Source organism: Tauraco erythrolophus, chromosome 6, assembly GCF_009769465.1.
Source record: "Tauraco erythrolophus isolate bTauEry1 chromosome 6, bTauEry1.pri, whole genome shotgun sequence".
Classification (NCBI taxonomy): domain Eukaryota; kingdom Metazoa; phylum Chordata; class Aves; order Musophagiformes; family Musophagidae; genus Tauraco; species Tauraco erythrolophus.
In genome coordinates this window covers 49,592,678-49,606,596 of record NC_141470.1, presented here as the reverse complement: position 1 = coordinate 49,606,596, position 13,919 = coordinate 49,592,678, and the positions used below count along the sequence as shown (strand labels likewise).

Below are 13,919 nucleotides of genomic sequence, written 5' to 3'. Positions count from 1 at the left end.
TACATATTTCGGGCTAGGTAGCTACTACATTACACACCAAAGATTCTGTATTTCAGTGTGCACTGAACTTATTTCTGTACTACATACTTGTGAAATATTTAGAGGTCATTTGGTATTATTGAATTAATTACTTTGTAACCTACAGGAACTGTAGTTCGCATGAAAATTTTCTCTCTCACATATGGGTTCTTGCTTCTAAACTCTACTTTCTTTCTCTGCCCAAACCACATTACCATCTAATCATCACAGAAAAGACATGACTGTGAATAAGTAAACGCTATTTTGTGGATTTCACTGCAGCAATGCAACTCTACCATCTCGCTCAACAGGACTGTAGCGCACAAGAAAGGATTCTACTCCGAAAGACAGGATAGGCTGGGGGCTTTGGTCTCTAAGAAAAAATAGTTGAGGAAGAAGCAGAAAAGGAGGGATGAGAACCTGACTGCGTAATTCTCAGCAGTACCAATGGGCCAATGAAGACAGTCTTTAAAGCAGGGACTCATCAAAAGTTCTTTTTTCATTAGATCTTTGCAGTCTTGGGATGAAAATGTCACTAGTGACTTATAGGAAGAACAAAGTAAATCAAAGGCCAATTTCTTCCCCTCCCCAAATTATTATCTATAAGTGTAAAAGAAAGTATCTAGGCAAGACCACGGGTGAGACAATTGTATTTCTCTTAGCTGACAGTGGAAGTCTAATTAGACTGAAAAATCTTCTGTGCTATTTTCCTTTGTGATAAACACAGTAAGAAAGGATTTAGCCTGGAGATGCACGTTATGGAAAGACATTAATCAAGATTATTGGAGCCTCAATTGAAAACACTGTTAGAAGGTTGGAAAGGCTAATGGTAAAAATAGAAGGCAGAGAACCTTACTCTGAGCAATGCCAATGGGCTGGACTCTCCATATGGATAATGGGCAGATCTTCTCTATTCTCTAGAGAGAACATTCTGCATATTATGTATCATATACTGTCAATCTGTGGTGCTACAAGTAATTTATTCATTTAACCTCCAAGCTACAGTTTGAACAGTTTGGCAAGTGTCATTATCTTCGTCTTAAAGATCAAGAAGTTGAGCCATGCCCTGGATCTATAATGGAGCACACAGTTTCTGGTTCCTCATAGAGAGCATAACCAGAAGTTCATCTGTCCTCCCAGAAGGGTTCTGATCTCTTTTTCACAGAAAACTAACTGTGATTTTGGTCTTGGGACCCCAGCCATCCCTGTCACAGGGCAGACATATTAGGGGTCTGCCCTAGGTCAGTGGGTTCTAGAGCCTATAGAAGCTTATCTGGAGCAGATCTCCTAAAGGACTCATGCATCAGCTGGAATCGTATCTTGAATTCACAGAACTGAAGGTGTTTTGAATAGAAGACTCATGTATCACCATGCATGCTTTTCTAGACTAGCTTTAGTTAGTAATTAACTTAAAAGGCATCTTTACACAAATCATTTAAAAACTGAATGACCCAGGTATGAACTGGACAGAACGTGCCGCTTGAGCGCATATGAGAAGTCTCCTAAAAAACTTTGAGCAGTGACTCACTAAATACATTCTAAACATATAAACAGCTAACACGGAAGCAGACGCCAAGAGAACAAGTGTCACTTTTCACAGAAGTCTCCCAAACCCAGAAATCTCTGAACTACTTCACTAATAATTGAAGCTGTGCTTTAAATCAGGAAATACAGACATGTGGGATTCCAGGGCCTTTAACAATTGCTAATGAAGTAACCGTGTGAGAAACAAGGCAACCTTGCAAGAATAAGTCATGGCACAGTACAGTGACTCTCATCTAACTGGAGTCTGCATGGCATGCTACTTGACCACATGCAAGAGCTAACAGCTTGTCTTTGCTGCCTTCGTAGGGTAACGTGGCAAAGGAGAAGTCCCAGAGAGGATATTATTATTATTATTATTATTATTATTATTATTATTATTATTATTATTATTATTATTATTATTATTATTATTATTATTATTATTATTATTGGAAAGTCTGGTGTGTCAGGACCCTGAGACCAGCAGCAGGAATTTAGTACAATGCATGCCAACTTCTGAACAGATTGTGGTTGAATCGAGAACAAAACCATGTGTGAGAAAGTCAAATCAGCATTTCTACTCAGGGGCAGCAGTGCACAAGCACCATTTGCAACTCACTGCAAACGTGAATTGAAACTCCTTTTTCTCTCTCATTTTCGGTCAACAGGAAAAGGTCAGCCTTTGTTATCTTCCTTCAAGGCCTCTCTGAAGGATATTTGAATCACAGAAACGCTCCTATCAGTACAGCACAGTCATACTTCTCAACTGTTTCTCACTCAAATCCTGCCTGTCCTTCCACTGATCCGAGTTTCACTGCCTCGCAGGAATGTTACTATAAATTTAAAACAAAATGAAGTTATAGACATTTTAAATGCTAATACAATTGCCACCGGGTATTTCCAGTAATATTCTTCTCTCAATTCTCTTTGTCTTGGGTGTTTGTCCAAGGCTATATCCCATATTTGAGATCTTCACAAATTGAAAAGTTTGTCATTGGTCTGTGCATATACTGTGTATTTTCAAAGCGCTTCATTTTCCCAGCTGTTTTAGTCTAACTGTGCTCTAAAACACTTCTGGCAGTACTCAGTACACTACCTAACTGCAGGAGGTATCTTGGTGTACATTACAAACAGAAGAAATCTTGGCAGCTATCATGCTCTTCTGTACTTCCCAACAAGTGATGTGTAAATCTAAATCCTACTAAAATTCCCCTGGATTTTATATTACTCTGGGATTACAGACTTGCTATTCTGCACAAGCTTTGTATGCATTTCAAAAAGGAGAAGCTTTAATTACATATGAAAATGAGTAATACATATAGCACAGATACTCTTAATACAGTAATAATAATAATTCTCTATCCTGATTCTTGCTATTTTGCATTAGATGCTTTACTTTCACTTTTTAATGCTTGGTATTTGTACAATGAGCTAGAACCCTTCTGTACTTTGTATATTCGCAGAATAAAAAGTACAGTTTGAACTCAAGGAGTCTGCAATCTAAGCATAAAACAAGATACCACACACAGATATCATAAAATGGATAATACGGGAAAAAAAAGTGACAATGTTGATCGACTTGATAAACAGCTGCCTTAGATCATCACCAGCATAACCTCTGATAACTTTTGGCATGCATCATTATGAAAGCAGGGTTTCAATGGGATTGGAAGGATAATCTGCTGTTGCCTTGTGGATGGTATCGGGAATCAGAAAGATTCTTATAATCAAATCTAAGAAGCAAGCAAAAAAATGCTTGAATCGTGCTGATCAGAATAGGGAAAGAACAGGCTAAACTGTGAAAGGCCTTGAAAGTGAAGAAAAATTGTTTATTTCTGAGTAGAGAAAGAGAAGAGAAGAGAAAGCTGGAGCAAGGTAATAACTAACTGTATTTGTACTGCTCATAGCCTTAGGTAGCTATATTTTACGTTCCCCAAAGAACAAACTTGTTCTATTAGATTTTTTCACCACTTAGATCTAAAATTGTAAGCAGGCTTGACAATGGTGATGTCGAACACAAGCAAGATAAAATAACCATTAGGCATCTGAAAACCACAGCTGGAGATACTGCCCAAACGGAAAAAGACAATTTCTTCTCACTTTCACTGCACAAGTAATGCAACTTAAGCTGACAGAATTAAATTCTATCAAGAATAAGGAAGAAAGGCAAGCCATCTGTGCTGTGACAGCAATAAAATAGCCTGATATTGAAATGCAGAAAGTTGTAATGGAGGTACGTATTGACCTTTATCTTTCTTTCAGTGGGTAGCATGAAGTGTCAAAGAGTTATTGCTTTAATATCAGCTGAGATGAGGCCATTTGTTGTGGTGCATGTGTATCCAGGAAATCACTGCCCTAACCATGTTTTTAGAAGCACTTTGACACTTTATTAAATCTTCTTCATGCTCTTTCAGCACATAGTGGTCTCTACGGGCTGAGTGAACTGCCACATAGGTCAGGCAGGAGGCTTTCTGGAAGATTTTCTCTTCAAGTAAGCCAGGGTCATTTCCAGCTTGACTCAACCTACAAAAGTCCAGTGCTACTGTCTGTTACACTCCTATGGCTAAATACAGTTTCCCTGCCTTTTTACATTATACAAAACCTCCAATAAACTAATAAAAGCAGGATCAGGACCACAGAATTTATTCTTCTGGAGGTGTAATCTCTGGAAGACAAAGATTTTCTCTAAAATTAGAGCTAGCCACTGAAGAGAAGGAACTGTAATTCTTTCAAAGTTTATGACAACAGTGACCAAACCTGAGGCATAATTTCCCCTCATTTAACCAAGACTTCATAAATCGCCCATTGGGTGTTTGAGGCTAATAACTCAATTAATCCCAGTCCTGCTGCCAACTGGATTTAGAGAGTACCAAAGGGGGCAATGTTAAGCCACGGCTTAGAATTAATTCCTCTAATAGATGTAAATTCCACTGCAGCCAGAGGTACCTCACAGAACAGTTGTGGTTGGAAGGGACCTCTGGAGATTATCTGATCTAATTTCCCTGCTCAAGCAGGGTCATCCAGAGCCAGTTGCCCAGGACGCTGTGCAGATGGCTTTTGAATACTTACAAGGATTGACACTCCACAACCTATGTGGGCAACTCGTGCCAGTGCTTGGTCACCCTCACAGTAAAAAAGTGTCTCCTGATGTTTAGAGGGAGTCTCCTGTGTTTCAGTTTGCGTCCACTGCCTCTGGTCCTGTCACTGGGCACCACTGTTGTCTTTATACCCTCCGTTCAGGTATCTGTACACATTGATAAGATCCTCCTTGAACCTTCTGTTCTCTAGGTTGAACAGTCCCACCTCTCTCAGCCTTTTCTCATAGAAGAGACGCTCCAGTCCCTTAACTATCTTAGAGGCCTTTTGCTGGACTCACTCCAGTAGCAACAACTCTCTTTTGTACTGGGGAGTCCAGAACTGGACACAATACTCCAGATGCGGCCTGACCTCCGACACAATTCAGAGGACGATTTTTGTGCTTTCTTATCCTAAGTGACTAGGACTAGATTCAAAATAAAGACAATGGTCATATATATACAAACACAATCAATAACTTAATAATCCTTCTGAAGCATGTAGAAAGCTAGCATGCAACTTGTATGATTACAGATTTCAAAGCCTTGATTTCATTAAGGTCTTCTGTCCCAAGCAGTAGAAACTGCTTCAGGGAAGCAGATGGAATAATTTATTTTTTTTCTCCAACTAGACAACGATATACCTTTCTCTGGAGGTTTAACAAATGCACGTTCTGATCAATAATCACTTGCCAGTGCCTCAGTCAGTATATGCTGGTGTCAATTAAAGTATGTTGATTTCTACAGGATGAGGTTCTGATGTAAATACAGATTTTAAAACAAATTTTTCATCCTAGTTGATAACATGACGGCATGCCACTGAAATAAATAATTTTCAAAATCTGATCCACTGCTCAGATTGGTTATTTACATGATACTTTTCTTTGTACAGACAAGGAGAGTTGATTTAAGGTGTTCATTTCTAATCAGTACCATGTTCTGGCTGCCACACAAGTGGTTCCAAAAACATTGCATTTTTAAGACTGAAAACACTACATTGGCACAATTAAGCTAGAATATCCAATTTTTTTTTTTTTTTTTTTAACCAAAGACATTGAAACTGCTCTATGTTGGAACAGCTACATTTTTCAAGAAACTGAAAACGACAGTGTTTCTTTAAAATTTGCTATAGGAAGGCTATAAAAGGAAAATGAAAAATGGCTCTACCTGGAAGTAATGCTCCACTGCTTTTCTCCCCATTATGAACTTCACAGTTTCAGCAGTACATACAGTCATAATAATAAATAACCATACACCCACCCCCCATTAAGCTTTGTAACTCTCTTAAGAATACATTTCCCCACATATAGAATTGCAGAAACATAGCTAAAGACATGTTCTCATTCACATTGGGGCAATCTTACTTACATAAATGGAGTTGCACTGGAACAGGAGCAAAACTTGTCCCCATTAGTACATGTGTCATAATAACTCATTCAGCTATTTGTTCACCAACACAAGAAGACAACATTTTGTGGTGATTTACCCTATACAACAATATTAAAATCAAGAGATATATGGAGCATGATTCAGAGAACACAGCTCTTGTGAACTTACAAGTAAGCAGCAAAACAAAAGACTAATTAAGAACTCAAGGAAATACAGGAGACTAATTGGCTTACCTGGATGCTGGGTGGTGAACGATTTTTTCGGGTTGTAGTGGTGGCCATCGTAGTTGTGGTTTCCATGACTGTAGTAGACATTTCCGGTGGCACAGAGGTTGTGGGTGTTGTTCCCAAGATGGAAGGGACTTCCCCAACAAGTCGGACACTTCCATTGATTTTAATGTTGGGGTTATTCTCTGCTGCCATGTTCAGCACTTTCAAGCCATTGTAATAGAGACCGGAGAGCTGGCCTTGGAAGAGACGTCCTCTGTCCTTCCCTCCTATGGCTATTTGCGCCTGGGTGTTGAAGATCGTTAACTGTCGTCCTAGTGAAGGGGGGTGAATAACATTATTGCCAGACATTTCCTTCACTTTGCAACTTATATTGAGTCCCAGCCAGAAATGACGGACAACAAAGAAGTAGATTCATTCTTGGTAGTGTTTATGATGACTGTAGAAGCACAGTATGGAAATGTACTGCCTAAAGCTCATTAATAAGGAAGATTAGCCTGGAAGCAAGAACAGCTAGAACTGAATCTCATACTTCAACATCCACACACACATCAAAACTCTGGAGGAGCTTTGACTCAGTCAGAAATTTGAACTCACTCTTTTAGAGTTGGATCCATTTTAAAATACAAATAAGGCTTCAGTGTGTGGCTATTTTTCTACTATCAATTCAGATTGCAGTACCTGTCAAGCTTTAGCCCATAAATAAACCTATTTTGACTGGTCAAAGGATGGGATTAACTCATAAAGCCACATTTAATAATAAAAAGGTTTCAAGGGGTGGCTTTAGGACAGTAAAATATCAGAAAAAAAGTGATGGTGATATACAGATTGTGTAGGAACCTTACTTAAGACAGGATCAGTCATGATTTTCCACCTGCTTGCTAAGTTGTGTTGTGAAGGCTCACAAATCTAAACCAAAGAAACACCAAATGCAAACATTTGTGATGTCTCTGAAAGAGCAAAGTTTTTGAAGAAGCGAGGATAACACAGTGCTTCAGATAGTTAAGCCCCAGAATGCCTTACATGTGACTTCCCTCTTATAGACAGTGAAATTCAAATGTAGGCAGGTTAAATGGCTTACTTAACGTCACATCTTGAGTGTTAAGAGTGGTCTAATATCATATGTAATGAAAAATATATTTATTAAAAATAGATCTAGTAACAATTGCTAATTCACCTAGTTTTGCAGGACACTTAAATTCAGCCTGGACTGCTCTATAAATATCGCTTATGTCCCAGGCTGCACTAGGTTGACTATGTTAAGAAATACATTGCTTCATGCAGTGCAAAGGCAGTGCTTATAACTTCACTGCTCCTTAAAAGATCAGGGGCATGCCACTTAGAATTCATTGAATTAACAGACAACCAGACTGGGCTGAGCTTAGAAGGATTATCAATGCAGCATCAAGTCAATTATTATTCAAATATCTACTGTGTTCTCCCATTTTTATGAAGCTTGCCCCATATGTCCCCAATCCCATCCCCGCTCCCCAGTTCTCACTCACCACTTCCTCTCTCTAGTTCACCCTGATGAGAGGTGCAAAATGCCACCATGTAGCAAAGCACAGCCTATAACCCACTGCTCATTCCTTCACAGCCAGTGGTTAGAGTAGATCAAAATGCGAGGGGGAGCTCACCAATTTTGGTGGTCGTCGTGACGGGTCTCGAAGTCAAGTGGTGATGCGGTGTTGCATCATCTTATGGTGACAGGATGGACCATGGGGAAGAGAATGGGGACAAGAGAAGACATGTATCTGAAAGGAGTTCCTGTCCCCAAAGAGGGCCCTAGCTAACTAAGCAAAAGTGTATGAAGAGGTGTGATATATGGACAGGTGGGCTGCACATCCCTTGTGCTCCTCACCCTCAGATTTGTAAATGAAACACTAGGACTTGATCAGGGTGGAGCAACTGCTATGATGAAATAAAAAATGGGAAAGAAATGAGAAAGAAAAATGGAATGTATCCTTCCCCTGGAAAGTGTTGAAACACCTGATGCAATATTCTGCATCTCAGGAGGTTTTAAACTTACCAGAGGCAATGTATGTCTATTAAAACATCAACAAACATGCACTGAAGCCACATATCCTCAGTATGTAAAAACAGAGCCTTTCCTCTTGTCTATGAGGAAAATAGGATCCAATAACAGTGTCTGCCAAAATATTCAGCCCTCTCAGCTCAGCTCCTGTCTGAGCTAGATGAAATGGCACTGTACACTGTAGAAGGCCAAACTCTTATCATATACCATGTCCTCAGAGTTTGCTTTTCTTCTCTGTCCTGTTGTGCTTTGGATTTTTTATTGGACTTCCTGTCTGTCCTTTACTACATGATTTTCCCTTCTCCTCATACGTTCCCTCTCACAAGCACTGCATTTCTTTTCATACTGTTACTGCCCCTATGTACCCAGACTTTTCACCTGTTACTGTTCCCTCCTTCCTACCTCACTCATGATAGAACGCCAAAAGGTAGAGGTAAGATGAGTAAAGAACAGAAAGTTATTTCACTAATCTTGAGATGTTATCTGTGAAAATGGATCCACTTTCCGTGCCCATTCCTTTCTCCCCTTGAATCAATACTGTACTTTTTTTTTATATTTTACCAAAGGTAAAATAAAAGCTCATAGCACAGCTTTAGACATGTCTGTCATATCTCTTGCTTTAATTTCAAGGATGAGGAGTTAGTCTATTAAGGCTGGAAAAAAGATCATTTCTCCATATCTGAGCCTTTCTCTGCATCTTCTAACACTGAAAGAAAGTGTACACAAAGGAGGTGGCTCCACTCCAGTAAGAAAGGAACTTGATTGTGTGTTTTGTTTGTTTCCTTGTTTGTTACGTGGTCTTCCAGTCCAGGATTCATGCACTGCACAATATGGTTAATGCTGGAGACAGCACTGCTACTAAAACTATGTTTGCTAAAAGAACAATCACTTGTTGGAGTCACCTACTACCTGTCATTTCTCATTCTTCACCCTATGATGTGTGTACACGCGCATGAATAAAGACAACAGGGAAATGCATATGGAATGAGAGAAAACTGTTGAGAGAATATACATGTAATTCTGCCACCATAGGTCTCTTCTAATCATTCTTTTGATGATATGGTTCTGAAGCCCTTACTTCCTCTGAGAAAGATTTATTTGGCCACTGAATTTGATTGAGGAACTGTTTACATCAGTAAATTCTACTAGGTGTGTAAGGGTTGCAGACTTGCAGTCCTTTTCCATAGAGAACTCTTCATACTGCTATTTTAGTGTCTTACTGGAGAAAAATGATGAGCACATTTTAAGTTTCTGAGGTGTTTTGTAAATATTCTGAATAGTTCAAGCTCTCATTTCTTTGCTCTCTCATTGACTTCTTCATTTGGAAAACTGAATATCAAAAATATCACAAGGAAATCTTAGCGAAGTGTAACTTTTCTGTAACACTAGGAGAGATTTCAGGCCTGATTTTGCAAATCCTAATTCACACTAACAGTTCTTGCTTCAAAAGTACAGTCAGTCATATCAATAAGACTTCACACATAAGAAAGAGATTTGAAGAATTAGGGACTTCCAAGATCAGTCCTTTTGATGAGATGCATCCAGATCTTTATTAGCTCATCCAATTGCAGAATAGGTAACATCTGTGCCTTAGCAGACAACATGTATTCTGCTAAGGGAATCTGCTGGTTTTGTGACTCCTTAAGTTGAACAAGTTTGGACTAACACTTCTTTTTTACTCACATAAATAATCTCAGTGAAGTTAATAGTGTTCAATGTTTTGCTTATTACTCATCACATAATTCAAGATGGTTAACCTGGGCCCTTCTTAAAAATGCTTTAAATCAATTTATAAAATTTAAAAAACCCTCAAAAAACAATAATGATGCCACTTCAGAAAGATGTTGTGTTATATTTGTTTTCCAAGAATGAACTATTTCATTATTATGAATAATATAACAGTGGTACCAAAGGAAAACAAAATCTATGGTATTCAAAAATGTCAATCAAAAAGTATTTCATCTTACCCCACTCAAGCCAAGAACTCATATGGGCAAGACAGCTATTCTATATGCTATCTCTTTGATGAATCTATCTATTCCTCCATCCATCAGTTCATCTTGTTCCATTTTGATAGCAAACTACCCTTTCACTCATCATCTTTATTAAGTCTTCTGACAGAAGGCTTCCACGTTACATTAATTATTCGATGGATGACCAGATGGATGAGCAAGTTGATGAACAGTTAGGTAAATTATTCATTCTTACTATTTTTTAATTTGAGTAGTACCTAAGTTGTTGAAAACATCTATCTTCTTTGGAACAAAGGATCAAAGCCATATTGTCTCACGTGTTGCACTGCACAATGTCATTCCCTAACGTAAAGCGTGAAGACTGAATTTCCTTTCCTTTTCTTCAGTAAAAATATGGTTCTACCCTTCTAGCCTAAAAACATGCAGTGCTTTGAAAGTGTCTGAACACTCAAATATTGTCACTTTTTGACCCTTCTGCACGTGTGATTGTCTTTTAACAAAGCATCAATATCCACAAAAGGTAGACTTCAGTTCAAAACTTCAAGATGGCTTACAAATGAAAGTGCCTTGGCATGCTTATAAGCTCAAACTTGGAGAAGCAGTGACATAAAATAAAAGACTTAGTGGAAAACCAAAAAGGAAAAGAAACTAAACCAAACCAAAACCACAAAAGAAACTAAGATGAGTCTCAAGCACATGAACTGCATCAAGGAATTAGACATGCATCTGTTTTAACAAAATTGAGGCAATCATTGTCTTTAGTGTTAAAGGGACTTTAGCGATTCAAACTTACCAAAATTACCCTCTTTTTAGTGTTAAGCTTTATTTATTTATTTTAGTTTGATCTTGTAAATTAACAGGGCAACCCACTGAGACTCAGTAAGCATTTTCTATGTGCATTTATCTTAAAATTTATTTACAAGGTATCTGAATTAACTATTCCATAAAACCCTGGTGGCCAAAAAAATATTTCTCTTTTAATTACTCAAATATTTTTGTCTTTCTTTCACAAATACTTTAGCTTTAGTTACAAACATCATACTGTTGTAGACCAAACCTGAAAAGTGGGCAACACTGTCAGCTCTCATTGAAGTCAATGGGAACTGAGCGTGCAGAACACTTTGCAAGACCAAATCCTCCACATAAAAATATTTTGACTGTAGTTAGACACATCCTTTGTGATCTTAACTTAATTCATACTGGCTAAATCAATTTTTTAATTCAGCTGAGGATAGAAGTTTGGAACTGAACATAAATTGTAATTTTCCAATCCTACAAAACATTGGTTCTCCCTCTTGGAAAATTGGTAATAACTATCGTCTAAGTCAGCACAGAAAATGCAAGATCTGAGTTCAAAGGTCACGTCCTTTTACCAGCAGTACTTTCTTAAAAGGAAACAAGAGAAGATCATGTTCTGTTTTTTTCTGGACTTCAAGTCAAGGAGATAGTTACAGCGATTTTGTTTTTTTTTTAAATACTGCATTTAGTACAAAAGGAGAAGGTCTTCCTGACTTATGCTCCACTATTACCAAGAGCTCAGTTCAAACCCTGCTGAAATCAGTAAGAGTTATTCTGTTACCTTCAACAGGCTTTGGAATGGGCTTCACATCCAAGATTTTTTTCCCCCTCCAAATTCCTGTTAAAAGAACATTACTGTTCCGGCACAAGTCTTGTTTCAACAGGTCGCTGAGTGTATGCTGAACTCTCATTCAAGCCAGGTGGACTTGTGCATGTTAACAAGTCTTTTGCTGAACTGAGGCCAATTACTCCAGGCAAACCCACAAAATTAAATAGCACTGCCTGAGATTCAAGTAGGGAAGAACTTGATGCATAACTTTGACAAATGTATCATTTGAGTGTTCAAACTGTACTCCAGACATAGTATAAAAGCAACAGAACAATCATCTTTCTCTGTCTCCTTCACAGTAGTTTAAATGAAAATGTTAAAAAATGTTTTCTTTACAACATTTTTTAAAATCATTTAATTATCTTAATACAATTAGGAAACACATAGCCATAGTGGCTAATCAGACTAATGAGAAAAAAGAAACTTACAGAAAGTGGTTTAACAAGTAGGTTTGAAAATTTTTAAGAAAACTTTGATAATAAAGATATAAATGTACTTTAAAACCAAATCAAAATAGGAAAATCATGCAGTGGTTAAATTGCCATAATACATGTTGTTGGTCTTCACTTTTCTTCTTTGTTTTGTTGTTTGTTTGTTTTTTTTTAGAAAATGTCTCCTGAATTTTTGCTTGTTTGTTTGTCATTACTATGATAGCAAGCTTAGAATTTCGTCCCTTTAACTGCATTTTAATAGCAATGTATTATAGCATGATTTATCAACATATGGCAGGTGGAAGCTGACACAAATTATAATGAAAATTAAAACAGTCATTTATGCAGCAGGCGATTATCATTTAAGAAACATTTATTTGCAGGCTTTAAAAATGAGGGTTTAGAATCAAATGGGTTTAAAATGAAAGTTATAATGACTGTTACCTTTTTCCTGCAGCCACTCCTCTACAGGCCGGTTATATTTGAAGGGGATTTTCTGTTTTACCATTTGGAACCGTTCACTATCAGTGTTGCCTTTAAAGTTTAAAAAACAGCTTAAAAACAATCTGAAAAGTCAATGAAATAGTTAAAACATTCTAGATTTTTTTTTTTGGGCTTTTTATGACCTTATTTAGCTATAAATAAATAAGTGCATGTGTGTGAACATACATATTTGAAAAGAGAGAGATTTATCTTTAGTAAGGTGGAGAATAGTTAATATATACAATTGCCTGAGGTTCTGGAAGGTCGAAGAAGTTAAATCCTATGAAAAAGATATCTCATATTCTTCCTCAGAGTATTTGTTTATCCAGATTGGTTAGAAGGCATATGTAATTTGTCTGGGGCATGAGACTTGGAGTGAACTCAGTGAGTTAAACCATTTTCATCAGCCTCTAGAGATGATTGCACAAGAACATGGCACAATATATCAGTCGGATAAACACACAGTTTGTAGAATTTTGATAAACCTTCTTGCAGTAGTAATCGACACGTGTTAGGACTAGAAACCCAGTAAACAGGAAAAAAAGAATGGAAGAAATTATAGAAATTGGTGCTGAAAGGATGTAATAGAATGAGTTTAAAAAAAAACTAAGAGTGGGAAGATAGATATATTAAAAAGGGAAGTAAGATTTAAAAAGAACTGTTAATTAAGGATATGTGAAGGCTTGTGTCCAGTTACCAAAGACTTGGGCCTGTTGCCAGAAGAAAACAGAAGCTTAGAAATTAATTTAAATTAAAGCAGAAATAATTACCCAAGACGTAGATTCTGGCAAGTGCAGTTCCATTGTTCCGTGTTGATGGATAATAGAATTATCCAGTAAAGTGTGTTTTGGAAGAAAGCTCTTATCACTCACACAGTAAGGCAAGGAGTAGGATTCATACAAAGTCTTTGTCCAAATTCGCTGGCTACTGAAAAAATTGTACAGGTCAGACGGGTTGGGCCAACCTCTAGTAGAAAGAAGCAGCTCGGTTTGATGGTGTTAGGAGTGACAGTAAACAAGTGCCATCATTCTGCTTTCTCATTTTCTTAGCTACAGTCACTTTCTGACTCATTCTAGTTTTTGCTTCATGTATTAGTTTCATAAAAACTCTTTGGTCAGGCATAAAAAGAGTGCATCTT

General features: G+C 37.6%; 1 protein-coding gene across 23 annotated transcripts in view; it reads right to left on the bottom strand.

Moving 5' to 3' along the window:
* The window catches only part of NRXN3 (neurexin 3), a 1,026,565-nt gene that overhangs the window by 100,027 nt on the left and 912,619 nt on the right, over nt 1-13,919 (bottom strand). For 11 of the 23 annotated variants that reach the window (XM_086613893.1, XM_086613895.1, XM_086613897.1 and 8 more), the window contains 2 exons: nt 12,743-12,832; nt 6,227-6,546 (listed from right to left, as the gene is read on the bottom strand). In XM_086613893.1, coding sequence (XP_086470019.1) covers nt 6,227-6,546; nt 12,743-12,832 — 410 coding nt within the window. Of the gene's footprint in view, nt 1-3,973; nt 3,977-6,226; nt 6,547-7,869; nt 7,930-12,742; nt 12,833-13,919 lie in introns of all 23 variants that reach the window. The other 12 variants (XM_086613885.1, XM_086613886.1, XM_086613889.1 and 9 more) reach the window with 4 other exon arrangements.